Source organism: Colobus angolensis, unplaced genomic scaffold (genome assembly GCF_000951035.1).
Source record: "Colobus angolensis palliatus isolate OR3802 unplaced genomic scaffold, Cang.pa_1.0 Scaffold100, whole genome shotgun sequence".
Taxonomy (NCBI): Eukaryota; Metazoa; Chordata; class Mammalia; order Primates; family Cercopithecidae; genus Colobus; species Colobus angolensis.
Window position 1 is genome coordinate 1986569 of NW_012110920.1, and position 18007 is coordinate 2004575.

General features: G+C 37.7%; 2 protein-coding genes across 2 annotated transcripts in view; one reads left to right on the forward strand and one right to left on the reverse strand.

The window, feature by feature from the left end:
• The window catches only part of MCM9 (minichromosome maintenance complex component 9), a 125074-nt gene that overhangs the window by 21520 nt on the left and 85547 nt on the right, over positions 1-18007 (forward strand). The window contains exons 6-7 of the mRNA XM_011937308.1: positions 3146-3271; positions 5118-5237. Coding sequence (XP_011792698.1) covers positions 3146-3271; positions 5118-5237 — 246 coding nt within the window. The remainder of the gene's footprint in view (positions 1-3145; positions 3272-5117; positions 5238-18007) is intronic.
• ASF1A (anti-silencing function 1A histone chaperone) overlaps positions 8027-18007 on the reverse strand; it is a 15576-nt gene continuing 5595 nt past the window's right edge. Inside the window, exons 2-4 of the mRNA XM_011937296.1 lie at positions 16308-16423; positions 11393-11569; positions 8027-9794 (exon numbers count right to left, since the gene is read on the reverse strand). Coding sequence (XP_011792686.1) covers positions 9582-9794; positions 11393-11569; positions 16308-16423 — 506 coding nt within the window. The 3' untranslated portion in view covers positions 8027-9581. The remainder of the gene's footprint in view (positions 9795-11392; positions 11570-16307; positions 16424-18007) is intronic.

Sequence of the window (18007 nt, forward strand, 5' to 3'; positions counted from 1 at the left end):
GCAGAGGTTGCAATGAGCCAAGATCATGCCACTGCACTCCAGCCTGGGTGACAGAGCGAGACTCTGTTTCAAAAAAAAAAAAATTAATAATAATAATACGAAGAAGAAGGCTTCCATTTCCCTAAATAGGAACAGTTTGCTTTTATTTTATGGGAATTTTATTTTATTTTATTTTATTTTATTTTATTTTATTTTTTTGCATAAGTGTATAGCACATTAGTAGCTCCTGTTCTTTTATCTGATCTGTATAGAAAGAAGCAAATGTTCTCTACATTATAGATTTATGAAGCAGGCACTTTAAGAATCATACATTTTTAAATGATTTTTTAAATTAAAATGCTTTTTTTTTTTTTAAAAGTAGACAGGGTTCTCACTATGCTATATTTCCCAGGCTGGTCTTGAACTCCTAGGCTCAAGCGATCCTCACACCTCCATCTCCCAAAGTGCTGAGATTACACTGTGCCCAGCCTGAACAGCCTGACAATGGTTTCTTAGAATTCTATCCTTATAAAAATTTGTAACTCTTCCTTGGACCACTGTTGTTTATTTATTACAGTGTCTCAGCTCAGTTCTACCTCTTAACAACGAAGGGAAGGCCATCATATGGTACTCTAACTAGATCTTCAAACGTGCTTGGTGCTGGCAATTAATCTGTCTTGTTTTAATTAGGCTACTGTTGCATGAACCATTTATTGGATAAAAGGCAGAAGTAAATATAATAATCTTGTGAGAAATATAAGTAGGAAGATAGCAAGAAATTGAGGCAATATTTCTCTTGTTAGTGTGAATGAATTCTCTCTTAGTTTCCTATGGACCAGCACCAGTGCACTGTATTCCTCCATTTCAAAGTGTTGGTGAGTGTGCTGGAGGGAGGAGAGGTGAAGTTGGGAAGGTGCATCCAACAGAACATCTTCATTTTGCTGGTCTAAAGCTGGAGAATGCTTCGCTGCTCAGCACTTGAAGGTTGACTTGCTTAAGACCTGATCCTGTGGGTACTGACTAGAATGAACCTAGGGGCCTTATTCTGATCTGCTGTGACCTGAGGAATTCCTTAACCCTGGTGCTTAGATGTTAGATAGAAACCCAGATGTAAGGGTTGGAGTGTTTTGGGCCATCTGAACCCACTTTGGGGGTGACTGACGTATCTTTACTTCTGAGATTACTGAGGGTCTACTAAGTTCTCTTCATTGAGATGACTGAGGGCCACACAAGAGTAGATAACTAGGCCTTTGCCACACTATTGACATGGTCTAGAACTAGAAATTTGGGAGGGAGGTGAGGATGGGGAAGGTATTGGTGCTAATGCATTTTCTTCCATGATAGAGCCATGAGAGCTTCTGCTGCCATGATCCAAGGAATCAAGCTTTTCAACTTAGACAACAAATTTAGGATAATGGCCCTTCCTTTTTGCTTCTCTCTGGGACCCCAGTCCTACCTTTGTAGTCTTTTGTGTTGACTACAGCGTGAGGAAATCTTTAGATCAGAAAGATGCTCAAGTGATACAGGTAATAAAATAGCTAACAGTTACAGTTAAGTAGTTCTCACTATATGCCAGTTATTATTTATCTGTTGTACACTTATCAACTCCCTTGATCCTCAACAATTCTGTCTTGATACCATTATAATCTCCATTTTACAGATAAGAAATGGAGGCAGAGGTTAAGAAGCTTGCCCAAGGTCAGACAGTTGGTAATTAATAGCACTGGGATTTGAATCCAAACATGACACCAGAGCCTGTCCTCTTACCACAGGGATATGCTTCCCATCTGCATGTTACTCAGTAAAATTGGCTCTAAGTTTTGGCTTATGTAACTCTCAGATCAATTTGCCTACTCTTGAACCTGTTTGTTGGGGCTATTTCTTCTTTCCTTCCATGTGTAATCCCTAGATTCTGGTCACAATTTACCTACCTGCTGTCAAGTCTTACCTGCTTGGATTCCTGACCTTTTCTCTAGGCTTTCTACTTCGAAACAGGGAGGGATTCCTTTGGCAAATAATGAATTTCCTGGATTTACTAAATCTTCTGGTTCCTTTTTTACTAAAAGATTTTCTTTCTTCACCATTTCTGCCATTGCAGGCCACGTCATCATAGATTAGTTGCCACTGAATCAATGTTGATTCATTACAAAAAGTAGCCTTTGTGTATAGGGCTGTGGAAAGGCTCAGGAATGGCTCAGGAATGGCCTGTTGGAATTCCATAGGTTGATTAGGCCAATGACTGAATGAAATACCTGCTTTATTCATGGAAGAGAAAGGCAGATTCTCAGATTTGGTGCATTATTTCTGAAAACAGAACCCCAAACAGTGATACTCTTTTATTTAAAGCACATGATCAGAAGAATTCAAGATCTCATGCTTACACTGCTAGGGTTGTGGTGTGCAGTGATTTTCTTAATGCCTCGATGCCCCTGTTACTTTGTTCCAGATGAAACAGAATTTACCAGAATGCTCAGAGCAAATGCTGAGTTGACTTGGAGGGTGGATTTTTTTACTTATTTCTTCTTATACCTTTGGAGAAGCTTCATGAGCTCCAGCTACCTCTGTATTTAAAGATTACTGACTTGTATGATCTGACTCATTATTTCTGAGATTGAATGCCTTCCTTTTATTTAGGCAGTGGAGTAATGTTACTGAAATTACCACATAGAAAGTACATACGGTGGCTCATACCACTCATAAGTGCTGGGTGGTAATCCCAGCACTTTGGGAAGCCAGTAGGAAAGGATCGCTTGAGACTGGGTTTGAGACCAGCCTGGGCAACATAATGAGACCACGTTGCTCCAAAAAAAAAAAAATAAATTAGCTGGGCATGGTACTGTACACCTGCCGTCCCAGCTGCTCAAGAGGCTGAGGCAGAAGGATTGCTTGAGCCCAGGAATTTGAGGCTTCAATGAGCTATGATCACGCCACTGCACTCCAGCCTAAGTGACAGAGTGAGACCCTGTCTCAAAAAAATAGGACATTTTGAACCAAAACAAAGTTATTTCCTCCTTTAATCCTGTTAGTCATTTGGAATTGGACCTCCTGATCATTTCACATAATAGAGTATATTTAAATGAGGATGGTCAGATAGGAAAGGAAAGGAAATTTCAGTTGGGGTTTCTTGAAAATTATTGCTGATTTCTGATTTTTCTGCTTTTCCTAGGAAGGAATGTAATATTGGCTAGCTTGTGCCCTCAAGTGTTTGGAATGTATCTAGTAAAGCTTGCTGTGGCCATGGTGCTGGCTGGTGGGATTCAAAGGACTGATGCGACAGGAACACGGGTCAGAGGTTAGTACCTATTTAGAAATTTTGAGTAATATTGACACATGGAGAGAAGCTAGAACTTTTTCTTTCCCGAATAAAAACTGCTTGTTGGGTTTTATTTTCCAGTTGTAATCTTATAAAGCTGACAGTTGTCTGAATATCTCATACTTAGTCTAGCATCTATATATTAGAAGCTACTTTATAGAGTTCCAGAAAGACTGAAAGAAGTTACATTTTTCTATGGCATATACTTTTGCTATAGCCTATAAGAATGCCACAAAATAAAATTGTTTCTATTACTGTGTTTTTTGTTGGATCGCCGGTCTGTTTTCAAAAGGAAAAAGATTAGAAATAGTGCATTTTAATGTCTGCAGTCAGTGTCTCTCCATCTGTGGCTGTCACTGTGTTTCTCTTAGACTGCTGCTTTCAGTCATCTGCCTGCTGATTCCCCTTCTGCTGGTAGATAGCAAATGTGCCATCTGCCATGGGGTGCTGCTGCAGGTCACACCTTCAAGAAAAGATTACTCTTAAGTGTATAATTATGTCCAGATGGCAGAAAGCTCTTTTGCAGCTAACACACTTAACCAGAGTCTGGCATACGGGTTATTATGTCCCCGTATGTGGGCAATAATAACCAAAAATTAAACCAAAAGACTAAAAGGACATTATTATAAATCAGGCTGTTAGTAGAGACTCGAAAACCATATAGTACAGTGTAGAATATTAAGTATAAGGTGTACTTATATGTTTTGATCACCTACTGTTTTGCAAGGCACTCTGCCAAATGTTGAGCTTAAATAGGGGTTTCCTATTAATGTATTTAGGAAACACTTGAGTATTGCTGAATAAACTTGGTCAGTGAAATGATATGTACCACATGATATGCACATGTTATTGATGCTACATTTGCAAAATGAGTACTTATTTTAAGATACATATTTCACTAAGTTACTAAATGAACTTTTCATAAATGAAAAGGTCTTAACTGTTGGAAACATAAGTAATTTGATATTTATAAAGTACTTGTAAAATCCCTAATACTTCTAAGTGCTTAAATAAAAATAGACACTTTGGGAGGCTGAGACGGGCGGATCACGAGGTCAGGAGATCGAGACCATCCTGGCTAACACAGTGAAACCGCGTCTCTACTAAAAATACAAAAAAAAAAAAAACTAGCCGGGCGAGGTGGCGGGCGCCTGTAGTCCCAGCTACTCCGGAGGCTGAGGCAGGAGAATGGCGTGAACCCGGGAGGCAGAGCTTGCAGTGAGCTGAGATCCGGCCACTGCACTCCAGCCTGGGCGACAGAGCAAGACTCCGTCTCAAAAAATAAAAATAAAAAAATAAAAATAGAATAAAATACTCATATGACTTGTATGCAAGGATTGAATCATAGTAGTTTGGTATTTAAAAATAGAGTAAATTAGAAACTTTATAAGCCAAAAATTTTTCATTTGTTTTTGTAGAGATGGAGTCTTGCCCAGGCTGGTCTCACATTTCTGGGCTCAAGTGACCCTCCTGCCTTGGCCTCCCAAATGCTGGGATTACAAGTGTGAGCCACCACACCTGGCCCAGATATTTTTTAAAATGTTAAACATAGGCCTAAACATCTGGAAATAGCACATAATTTATTAATAGAATTTAGATTCTATGTCACATTTAGTAATCAATTAAGGATTGTTATGACAGTTAACTTTCTAAAGATTTTCTAGTTAAATGCTTTCTCAAACAACCCTATGGAAACGTACACAGTAAAAACACTATGTAAAATTTTGTTGGCATTCCAAATGGACTCTTTTCTAATTATTCTTATTCATGGCCCTTTTATAGAAATTATAGAAATTTAAAACTTCACATATTTGCTTTTTCCTAGGTGAATCTCATCTTTTATTGGTTGGAGATCCTGGCACAGGGAAATCTCAATTCCTCAAATATGCAGCAAAGATTACACCGAGATCTGTGCTGACCACAGGAATTGGATCTACTAGTGCAGGTATTCTATGTGACAATTTCAAGTAATGTAACATTACTTCAGAAGTTAACACAATATTTTTTTCTAAGGAAAAACTACCTATAATAGGATAAATTCCAAGCTAATGTTTAAGTTACTGCTAAAAATGGAAGGAAATATGCAATGTTATTTTGGTGGCTCTAAGAGAATATCTTGAAAGCTCCACCTACTTTGCATCTTAGTTTTGAACAATCCTATTCAATTTTCTTATTCTCTAGTAATTACCTTCATACTTTTATGCAGGAAAAAGTCCATATCATCTCGCATTTTATGAAGGCTCAGCAACCAGAATGTTAGACTAAAGAGGGGGATATTTCACTTTACCAAGTAGATACCTGGCATACAGCTTAAGGCATGTTCATGCTTATAAATCTGATAGGCAACAGTAGCGCCTACTGAAATTTCTTAGGTAGGGAATGTTTATTAGTATTTGGAAAATATACTTCCATCATTGCAAAGTGAGCTTCATTTGTGAGTTGTAATGATTCTTTAGCAAGTACATTTAAAAACCTTTGCAGGTAGAATGTCAAGTCAAGATTTGATTATAAATAAAGTGACCTAGCAAATTTAGAAAAAAAATATTTAAGAAAAATATGTTTGGGCTGGGCGCAGTGGCTCACACCTGTAATCCCAGCACTCTGGGAGGCTGAGGCAGGCAGAGGTCAGGAGATGGAGACCATCCTGGCTAACACAGTGAAACCCCATCTCTACTAAAAATACAAAAAAATTAGCTGGGCGTGGTGGCGGCGCCTGTAGTCCCAGCTACTCGGGAGGCTGAGGCAGGAGAATGGCATGAACCTGGGAGGCGGAGCTTGCAGTGAGCGGAGATCACACCACTGCATCCAGCCTGGGCAACAGAGCGAGACTGTCTCAAAAAACAAACAAACAAACGAACAAAAAGTAGGTTTGATGCTATTTTGTATTTTTACACTTTTGACTGGGTGATGTTTCTGGTCTTCTGAAAACAGACTCTTGGCTTCACACATTTTAAAAGTGTTTGCTGCTTGTTAAGGAAGTCAGATTAACTTCCATTGGCCTAATGAATGCTCAAATTTCTAATGAGAAATTTACACTTTAAAATTTATCATACAACAGAAAATGGCCCATTAATGGTCATATATAAGTGGAAAACTGTTGTTAAGGGGGTCTCAGGTTTTGAAATATAAACAGTATATTAACCATCGATAAGAATGGATCTCTGGAATTGAGAGGAGCAGACAAACTTCAGGATACTAGGCACGAATATACAAAGAACATTTCCCATGCATTTTAGGTCCGTATGACCCAGTGTTCTAAGTTCTGTATAAAATGACACCAACAACAAATAAAGACGCTCCCCAAGTAATTATGTGGAATGTTTCCTAAGTAATTACGTAGTGTCAAGAAAATCTAGTGGATGACTGGTAATTTCAGAGTATTTGGGCAGTTTGACAGTGAATTGCTGCTGATTCACTGGATTAGTGAAGTAGTATAAAAGTGTATTAGCACATTTCTTCCTTTTTAATGCAAAGATCATAATCCAAATATGAGAGAACAAGTACAGGGAATATAAATTGTATGGTTGCAGAATAGTTATTGCTACTTCTGGTCTACCCAAAGGGCCAGACTAGCCTTTCTTCAGATTGTGTATTGCAACCCATTATAGAGATGGAAAAGTCAATTCAGTGGGTCGAAACCAACACTTTCAAAGTGAAATACAATAAAAAAATACCAAAATAATGCATAGTAAAGGTACACTAAGGGTGTATTTTCATGAACATTTTTAACATAAATATAAACTTGTTATGGAGTCGCGCTTTTTTTTTTTTTTTTTTGAGATAGAATCTAGCGCTCTGTTGCCCAGGTTGGAGTGCAGTGATACAATCTCGGCTCACTGCAACCTCTGCTTCCTGGGTTCAAGCGATTATCCTGCCTCAGCCTCCTGAGTAACTGGGATTATAGGTGTGCACCACCACACTTGGCTAATTTTTGTATTTTTAGTAGAGACAGGGTTTCACCATGTTGGCCAGGCTGGTCTTGAACTCCTGACCTGAAGTGATCCACCCGCCTCAGCCTCCTCAAGTACTGGGATTACAGGTGTGAGCCACTGCGCCTGGCCCTAAGCTTTTTGTACCATGGATTATGGTAAAAAGTTTTGATAACTGCTGCCATAGACATGCTTGGGAAAGCTAGAAACCCCAAATCCTAAAATTAGACGGTACAGTTATATGGGAGCCTAAAGTTGTATAAGGTTATGAATGGGCAAATAAACGCATGCATACTTCTTCAGACTTCTGTAATGTTTTCTCAGCCCAAATAATACCCTTATTGCCTCCATCTTAGTGGCATAAGTCATTGGTTCATGTTTATATTCTCAGGACACAGCTATTTACTATGATCAAAAGGGTGGAAAACAGTTCTTCAGATATAGTATTGGTAAATGAGGCTAGACCAGAGGGGGAAAAACAAGAACAACCTATGTGCTAGTTTCTTAGTTTCTAATGTTTGAAGTCTAAATCTATTTTCAGTCATTAATATAAGAAAATTCTTAAGAGTGATAAAATTTAAGATAACAAAAGGTAATAATGGTTTGCATGTCCCAAGCTTAAGTGAAAATTGGTTGTCCATTTACAAATTGATACAAAAACCTAACCCTTTAATGTCACTACAAATAGATTGTTATAATTAGAATAAAAACTCAGCAGTAAATGGCTTTATTTGGTGATTTGGCTATATATGCTTTATTTCTAATAAGCACATGTGTTGTTCCTATTATATTAACCACTGAGCTCTTTGTTGGAAAGTAATGCTTTTATTTTCATTTTAATATTTTAACATTTTTCTTTTAATTGCAATTAGACAAATGAGATTTTCTTTATATAGTTTTAACAGTCAAGTATTTTACTTTTAAAATCTATGAACTAGTTAATGGACAATATTTTAATAATCTGGTATATTAAATTCAAAGTTTAACATCTGGCAAAACTTTTGCTTCACAAATTCAATTTTTTAGAATGATAGGAAATATATACAACTCAGAATCCGTATTTAGACAAATGCCCTTTTCCTTTCCTCAACATAAAAGCTTTAGAAAGTGCAGTATAAAAGTTTTAGATATGAAGGCACTGCATAATCTGCATCATATGGCTGTCTTGCTTAGCTGCAAGAATAATGAAAATATTCTACCCTTAATTTTATGGAGCATAAGAAAATTTTTGAGGAAGGATTTAACTCTCAAAGAAAAAGAAATCTTTTACCCCATTTAGTTAATGAATTCCTTTCCAAGATTGCTTTTCAAAAACTTGTTGGAAAAGCTATCCAGAGTACGTCAACCACAAATATGCCCGATCTCATTCTGCACGAGTGTCAGAGGAAATGGGGAAGAGTACTACAGGTGTGAAAATATATATATTTCCAAAATAGTAACATATCTATTATGATAAAGCTAAATATACCTTTCTAAATCCATGGTTTTTATATAAATATTGCCAATAACATGATCTATTAAAAGAATTTTTAAAGTTCATGGTATTTTTAGAAATCAAATGAACAAATTTGAGCCATTATAATCTCCTATTCTTAAACATAGGGAGTTTGTATTTTCTCCCGATATTGTATTTGGTCTTAAATTCACTGGGCAATAATGATGTATGATTCAAGAAATGCTGATATTCTGAACTCTGTTATAAAAACAAAAACCATAGCCAGGGGACCTTTTAAACAATTAGCCATGTTTGTTATTTTCTTACAAAGCAAATCAAATGCTGTCCAACATCACATGAACTGTAATAGTAGCCATAAGAGGCTTCATGGTGGCTTGGAAAATTGGATCCTAAAGTTCTGGGTAGCATATAGTTGATTTCAAATCTCCTTTTTAAGGACATGCCAAAAAAGAATGGAAATCTGCCCCTTAAATTAAAATGATACTGTATGTCTTCACAGGAAGAAACGTCTCAGTTGAAGTAAACTTTGTTCTTTCAAAGGCCAGTAAAATAGTCGTCCAAAGATTTTGTCCTGGAGGCCAAGACATCTTTACAACCTGGTCTAGTGATTCATGTTTCTTTATAAGTGCTTTCATTACATATACAGGAGAAGAATATAATATATATGCTTTAATCAGATTAGTTTCAGAACAAATAAAATAACACATTAGAGAAAAAATTACTTAAAAATAGTTGTATTTATATTCCACAATTTGTTCAAATACTGGTTTTCTTATAAACTTTCTACAGGATGTTTTTAAACAAATTCTTCACATTGTGTTTTGACTATGTACTTACGGAATTTCAGGGAAATAGTTCTGTGTATTTTTAATAGCTTAATTTGTACTAAAGGGATGGTAGGTGGTCACATGCAGTCCATGTGGGATTCTAACATGACATTTAGTGAGTTTTCTGATGTGGACCATCCCTTTGATGCTGAAGGTAATGCATCTGTTGAAAGAAGTGACTGTAGATTTGGATTACTGCTCTCTGCATCTTCCAGTTTTTCTGTGTTGTCTTCCCAATTAATGTGGAATCTTGTGACCCTGGGATTAGATGCCAAAATGTTCCTTTGAAGCTAGAGGAAAAAGGAAACATCCAGATGGTAAACACTACAAAAGTTAAATCACCATATACAAATAGGAGCTTACTAAAATGGTTCATGTTAGTACTTCTAAAGGGCTAAGTTCATATACAAAGGTATAATTCAAGTTAAGTACCTTAAATATAACTAATAAGGACTAGGGCTGTAGCAAAGAAGTTATTTTAGACGAACAGAAACAATATACGGAGAATCTGAGGGGATTCGTCTGGCTTTTTAACTACTTAACTCCTATACTTCTGTTTTCTAAAAGAAAGAATCTCCTCTTTTGAAAGAGAATGCTTTAGAAGATGCTTTATTTAACAAGCTACTATGTTGTTTAGATATGTTTTCAAGGAAAATGAAAAATTGTGAAATACATCTTATTATTAATGGTTTCCTACACCTTTTAAAGACGGCTCATTCTTAGAAACAGTCCCGTTTCGTTTCTTTTGTGCTATACAAGGTGCTTCAGAGATAACAAATTGGATCAATGGAAGGTACCACAACAAGGGTGAAAAATAGTCCTGCCTTATTATCAGAAAGGAGAACATGAGAACATTCTATTCTGTTACCATGTAATTTTTCTTGCATGGTCTGGCAGATAGAGTGCCATGTTCAACTTCATTTACTGTGCACTCTCACAAAATCACCAGTTACTAAACTGTTTAGTTCCCAGTGAAAAATCAGAAAGTACTAAGTATCTTTAAGAATGCTGAATCATAGATTTCATCTTCTCACTCAGAATTTAAGCTGTTTTCAGTTACCAGAAATATTTAAGACCATTAGTTTAACTTCTAAGAATAGCAGATAAAGCATATAGGTATTTTGAGATAACTGTTCGTAGAAAAAACAAACACAAAATTTTCTCTCACAATTTTGGGAAGAGTTACACACAAAAATATCATCACTGAATAATTAGTGCAACAAAAATGAATTTGTATGTCCTGAAGGTTGAAATGAACAGAATCATGATGGGAATAATCAATATGGGAAATGCTATACAGAAAGCCATAAACAAAGGCCTGTCTCTTACAAGAAGTACTTTCGCTGGGCGCGGTGGCTCACACCTGTAATTCCAGCACTTTGGGAGGTCGAGGTAGGCAGATCACTTGAGGTCAGGAGTTCGAGACTAGCCTGGCCAACACGGTAAAACTCCGTCTCTACTAAAAATACAAAAATTATCCGGGTGTGTTGGTATACACCTGTAGTCCCAGCTACTTGGGATGCTGAGGCAGGAAAATCGCTTGAACCTGGGAGGCAGAGGTTGCAGTGAGCCGAGATCACGCCACTGCACTCCAGCCTGAGCAACAGGGCAGTACACTATCTCAGAAAAAAAAGAGGTACTTTCATTTTTCTAAACCATCAGAGATGCTCAAGGTGTCTGCGTACATTAATTACTAATGACTCATGTGAAGGTAGGGTTTAAAGTCATCCATGGTAATGGAACAATAATTAGTTTGCCCAGTTGGCGTAAGGACTTCAGATTTATTTTATCTCAAAGCCATTTTAATAGTATACTATGAAATTGCAATAGCAACTGCTTTAAAAATTGCACAGTAAAAGTAGTTAAAAAGGAATAGTAAGAACATTACCTTAGAAAAGTCTGGTTTTACTGGAGGATTTTCCCTTAATTCTGTCTCAGTATATTCATTATTTACATAATAGCCAACTCTAATAAATTCTTGTCCTCGATAGGTACAAGTAATTAGCACAACAGTTACGCCTACTGCATCTGCATCTGGAATGAGTCCTGGATTAGGTGCATCAGCCTAGAATAAATTAAAAAGAAAAGAAACACACACACACAAAAGGCTGTTAGTGGCAGGCAAGACTGGAGTTTCAGTTACCTAGACTAACCATCAGTTGAGGATGCAACAACAAAAACTTGGAAATCATACTGAGAAGGAAAATGCTCATTTTTGACTGACTTATAATAAGCTGGAAAAGACAGTTCATGTTTCGCCACAGCATACATAAGGACCCTCGATACCTGAAAGCATGACTACACTTCTAAAGGGAAGAAATTCTGGCTACACTGCATGGTGATTCATGAAGGATTATACACTATTCATTATAAAACCTTTATAGTCAGCAATTGATTTTAACCTTTTCAGTCATTATTTTCAGACCTAAATTAGTAAGTATTATCTCCTCATAGCCTGTTGGTCACAAATGTTTATTATACCAGTTTCCCTCTCCAACCCAGGATCTTATATTCTCATTCCCACTCAACCACCCCCACAGGTATTACAATAGTAAATTAGTATAAAACTGAAAATGAGGCTGGGTACGGTGGCTCAGGCCTGTAATCCCAGCACTTTGGGAGGCCAAGGTGGGTGGATCACAAGGTCCAGAGACTGAGACCAACCTGGCCAACATGGTGAAACCCCATCTCTACTAAAAATACAAAAATTAGCTGGGCATGGTGGCACACGCCTGTAGTCCCAGGACTTGGGAAGGCTGAGGCAGGAGAATCAGTTGAACCTGGGAGGCAGAAGTTGCAGTGAACTGAGACTGCACCACTGCACTCCAGCCTGGCAACGGAGTGAGACTCTGTCTCAAACAAAACAAAACTGAAAATGAGATGGAAATAGCTACATAGCAGATTTTCAAAAAATATTAATAACCCTCTATTATGAATAGTTACTTCGCTAGACTCTACAATATAGTATGCTGTTTAAACCACACATAATGTGGAAACCAATGAAGGTAAAGATTGTTTTAGGCAGATGTCAAAGACCTTGTTTTAAATCAAGCTATTGTAATGTGAACCTTGAGGAATGCAAAAGTAAATTGAGTTAGACTAGACTGAGAGCATGAGTGAAGGGCATGGTCCCATCCGTAGTGTGCAGAATAGTAATGAGATGACCAAATGGAAGGAGCCATAGGCTGGGGAACACAGGCAGTAATGGCTGAGGCATCTGAGGCAGCCATTCTGGGTGGTAAATGGATCAAGTCCCAGCAAATTAGCTTACCTGTTGCCAGGGCACCAAGGAATATTCCTGGGCCTAGATGAGCACTTTAGCCAATGCCTTAGCTTGGGAAAGTTGAAGACTAATGTTTACTGTATGCCTAACACAGGTAGATGATACAAAAAGGCATAAAATTGCTACCTAGTATCCTAGGCTAAAAATCTCAGTCACCCTCACTCCTTATCTCCTACATCTAGTCAGTCTCAGCATTTTTCATTTCTGGAGGCCGAATTCATGTCATCTCCTATCTGGAATATTGCTTAGAATTTTCTAACTGATCTCCCCAGCTGTAGCCTATCATTTGCACTGCTACCAGCATTAACACAGATCTGTTCCTTTCTCTTTGGTTTTAAAACCTCAGATTATTAAAACCCTCAGATGAGTATTCCCTTTTCTAAAGGATAAAATCTCAGTTCTTTAACTTCATTGATAAGGCCCTTCTCAGTTTGTCTCCAACCAACATCTCCATTCATACCTCCTTTAACCCCACCCTTGTTCTAGATATGAATTACATAGGTTCTTTAAAACTTGGTGATAAATCTTTCACACTCTGTCCGAGCACAGTGGCTCACACCTGTAATCCTAGCCCTTTGGGAGGCTAAGGTGGGCGGATCACTTGAGCCCAGGAGTTTGAGATTATCCTGGGCAACATGGCAAAACCCCATCTCTATAAAAACAAATTTAAAAAAGAAGTATTTCACCCCCCTGTGCTTCTAACATACTGTTCCCTTGGCCTGAAAGGTCCTTTTCTCACATCCTGAAAAATTCAACCTTTAATCTTTTTTGGAGCTTACATTGAGTGTATTCTCAGTGATGCCCTTTCTAACTCAGAAGGTAGAATCAATAGATTCCTTTTTTATGTGCTGATATTTCTTGTCACAAATTCTTTAAGAATGTATGCCCTGTGATCTAAACATGTTTATTTTTCAGTCTTCTCTTCTAGATGCTACGCTTTACCCAGGGCAGGAGTCCCATCCAGTTCATCTTTATAATCTCAAGTGTGGCTCAGCTCTGAGCACTTATTATTTTGGGATTTATTCGTAACTCAGTTCCTGCCCCGAAGGAGTTTATGATGTCTTTGGCGAGACACCAGGATAGGGACAGCCAGGCTTGTCCTGGAGAATATGCTGTTTGTCTTAGAGATTCTACACACCCTTGCGCAGAGGGGTTAGATTACTTCCAGTGTACCCAAACGGATTCTAATATACCTGGAAGTGGGTGGAGATGGGAAATACATAATAGTTCAGTACTGCTATGAGAACTCTTCCCCCATGTGGCTTCCCTTCAGTGAATTGGTTCTAGGCATGTTTCTGTTTTAAAATCTGTTGTAAATATAAAACATTTTTTTAAAAGCATTTTACAATTTGGAAAGGATTCATTTTGAGCAAATTTGAGTAGAGAAACTTGCAGGCCTTTCAAATAATTTAGGATGCAGAAGTGATGAGCAGAGATCTTTGTTTTGACTGTAGCTGGCAATACTAGGCAGATGTCTGGACATCTTCCTGGTAGCCTTTGACTCACTCAGAAGAAAGACATGTTTAACCATTTAGAGAGGCAAAATTGTGGCAGACCAGGAGATTACTATAGCAGTTTTAAAACACAAAACAAAAGCTGTAATTTAGTCTCTTTCTGTTGATAATGGTGAATTTTGCAAAACCTTCAGGCTGAATATACATTGTGCCTCTACTGTTCTTTTTTGCAACATGTACACTGACACCAAGGTAAAACTATGTGAAGATCACCGGCAGGAAATACTTTTGAATACATTTTTTTCCTACAGCACTTTCAGCCAAAAGCTTAGGAGTATGCTTAATAACAAACACAAAAGATTTTCAGGGTTTGTTTCAATAACAAGGCATTTATTTGTAAGTTCTTATAGTAGCAGGAAAAAAAAAAAGGTATATCAGTACATGTCAACCCAGGTTTCTTTTACTGTATCATGAATTGTCAGTAAAGTATGGGTTCCCCAGGCCTGTGGGTCAAAGCAAGTCCTGCTTTTTTATATAACAATTTCAAGAAGTTAAGAGAATAAAAATGTAGTTCTAATTATAGGAATAGGGCACTGTTTATGAGTGAGTGAGTGTACTGTTTTATTCCCCATAACATTTTAATGAGATAGAATATTATCCACATTTTATAGAAGACTGGAGTGACTGACTAAGGGAGGAGGTTAGGCAGGTAAAGTCACACAGCAATAAGCAGAGGTGTTGGCATTTGACCTATATCTGTAACTGCAGTGCTTCCTCCTGCAGGGCATTCTGTTACCCATGTCTTTTACAGGGTTATGCACTCACACAACTTTGATTAACAGCACTTTTAATTCATATATTTAATTAGCATATTTGAGCTTTCCTTAGCTATTTCTTTAGATACAGCAAATTATTTGTTGCTTTTTAATCAAAAGTACTACGGCTAGGAAACCAAGATTCTAAATTCTGTATTTAGGACAGGGGAGGGAAAGGTAGCAGCTCTAGACATGGCATGTGTCTAAGTGATTCTTTGCCAGTTTCTGATAGGATTATTTGACCAACGGTATTCATTTAAATTGGTCCCATCTGTGAAGTGAGAAAACAGAGGTCAGGCATAGGAAGAGTTAGATTTTCTTTCTGGACTAAGTCTTTTCAGTGAGTTCCACTTAACTGATGGGACTTTGTTGGGTTGAAATACTTGTAACAGAAATGAATAGTAGTTTTAAAAAACCTATGGCTAGTTACTCTTTGGTCTGTTACAAATATCTCCCTTATAAAGAAGCATGCATAATTGAGGAATAACTGAATGGTTTCATATAGCAATTTAACATGGATTAAAAGAAATAACACTTTTGAATATAGAAGACAATGTCTGAAGCCTTGGTATAGATCCAAATACTCTCAGTGGTATCTAAGAACATAATTTTTATTACTAGAACTTCGCCTCACAAATACCTATTGGGGTAGTAAATTTGCAAAAGTAGTCCTCTATAAGATAATGTAGATTATTAGATGCTTTAGTAAACTCTGGAATGTCATTCCAATGACCCAAGACTACACATCTCTATCCACTAAACATATCTGTTAACCTAGCTCAATTACTGATTATGCTGAAATAAAGTTGTTTTTGTTACATCATCAGTTATAGTGGCTAAAACCATAAACTGAAGATGCATATTACTAACAATGCCAGTTAGTTTTAGATATTTTGAATCCATGTTTTGGGATGCTAGACAGCCACCTTGCAAGTCTGATACTTAGATGCTATTCACAGGAAGAGCCCAAAATTCACCACCCTGTGTGCCACGATACAGTATAAAGTTTACTGCAGGCTGTGCATCTCCCTAAAATAAACATCACATTAACATCTCTCAGCACATAAAACCAGGACGTAAGAGTTCCTTTGTGACACAGAGACTGCCTAAAACAAGACGGAAACAGATTAAAAGTGAATGCAGCAGAAGCAGAGTTACTTAACCCAAAAGGAAAGGGATAAGAGTTATAATAGATAATACAGTCTACTTCCAAACATATGTGGCATACACATTTACCAAGATTAATCTTACCTGAAATACAAACATATGCCTTCCTGCAGGAACAGGACCCACTAAAACAGAGTCTAAAACTTGATCGTATTCTTCACTTTCTGCAGAGCCCACATAGATAATTTTCCATTCCAAGTCTAGGGTTAAAAAACCAAAGCATTACTTCATATTCAGTAATTACATTACCAGATGACATGAAAGACCCTTTTAATGTCCGCTTAGCCACTTACTGGCTGTTAGGCTTCTCATGGCAATCCAGAAAGGCAGTGAAATGCTCTTTATAAAGTTCTTACCAGAGTTCATACTTTATATCAGAGTTTCTCAAAATATTCTTTTGTGAGACACTAGTTCCTGGACAGTGCCTCACAAACAAGATATCATAGCCAAACACTTGGGAAATGCTGTAAACCTTGAGGATTTATAAAGCACACTGGCATAGTAAATTTTCTGAGACATCCTTCAGTAAAGAACACCAGTAACATTAATCCAGCATTTCCCAAATTTATTTGGCTATGGAATCCCCCTTTTTTTGTATGTCACCTTTTAATGTCCTCCTCAACACACTTTGGAAGGGCAACCCTATACTGTGTTGCAGAGATCTAAATAATCACAGAGCTCCAAAGTAGAAAAATTATTAGTAAAACCTCCCTTGTGGCTCAGAAGTAAGTGGCTTCAGCTGATCAACTGTCTAAAGGACGACGATGGGGTTTTTCCCTTATGGCAACCCCCCCCCCCGCCCCCCCCCCGTGTCATACATTCTTTAAATTGGGAAGAGGAAACCAAGATCTGTACACCACGTGATACAACAGAGTCTACACAGAGGACATAGGCAGGAGGAAAAGACATCCATTCAGGTGCAACTCAAGGCGTTACATGTAATTCAATAGAGCAGATTTTACTGAGCATGCTTTACAATGTGTTCTGCGAAGTGAACCCAGAGATGAGTAGAACTCTTTGGAGGAGTCTCCTGTTTAGTCGGGGAAGAAGATAACTTTGTGTAATACAAACCATCTCTGAGAGACCTCTTCATATTCTTTGCATATTTTGCACTGTGGGGCCTGCCTCTTGCATTCAACACACTGTTACATAAGCACTCCCAAAGGGTGAGTTTCTGGATCACTTATGACCATCTAGTTAGTGCCATCACGTGTTGCTGTTTTTGTGTAACTGTAGATATTTTTGTTCCCTAAGTTGATAATAGAAATAGTAACGTACTGCTCATTTATATTGTATTGTAAACTACAATCAACTGAAAGGTCCTTTTTTATTTTCTCTTGTTAAATCAGTAATCATTTTCTGAGGACCTATTATGTCATGGCTCTGTCCTAGAACTAGACCATTTATATTTCCAGCTTCCAGCACATTTCCAGATGCAGGGTGCTGCATCTGACATCTCCTGAGATCATCTGTTGATGGAGATAGAGAAGAAATAGGCAATATAAGTATCTCATCAGAGGGAACGGCAAATACAAAGGCCAGAGGTAGGGTACACTTGGCAAGAAAAAGCAAGGAGGCCAGGGCTGGAGCAGAATGAAAGCAAGGGGGAAAGCCACTAACCCTATAATTGAGGATGAGGGGAACAGCCAGATCATGCGGTTTTGAAGGCCATCATAAGGACTCTGGCTTTCACACTGAGTGGCATGGGAAGCCATCGGAGGGTTTTGAGCAGAGCAGTAACAGAAGCCAACTTTCATTTTTTTTTTTTTTTTTTTTTTTTGAGA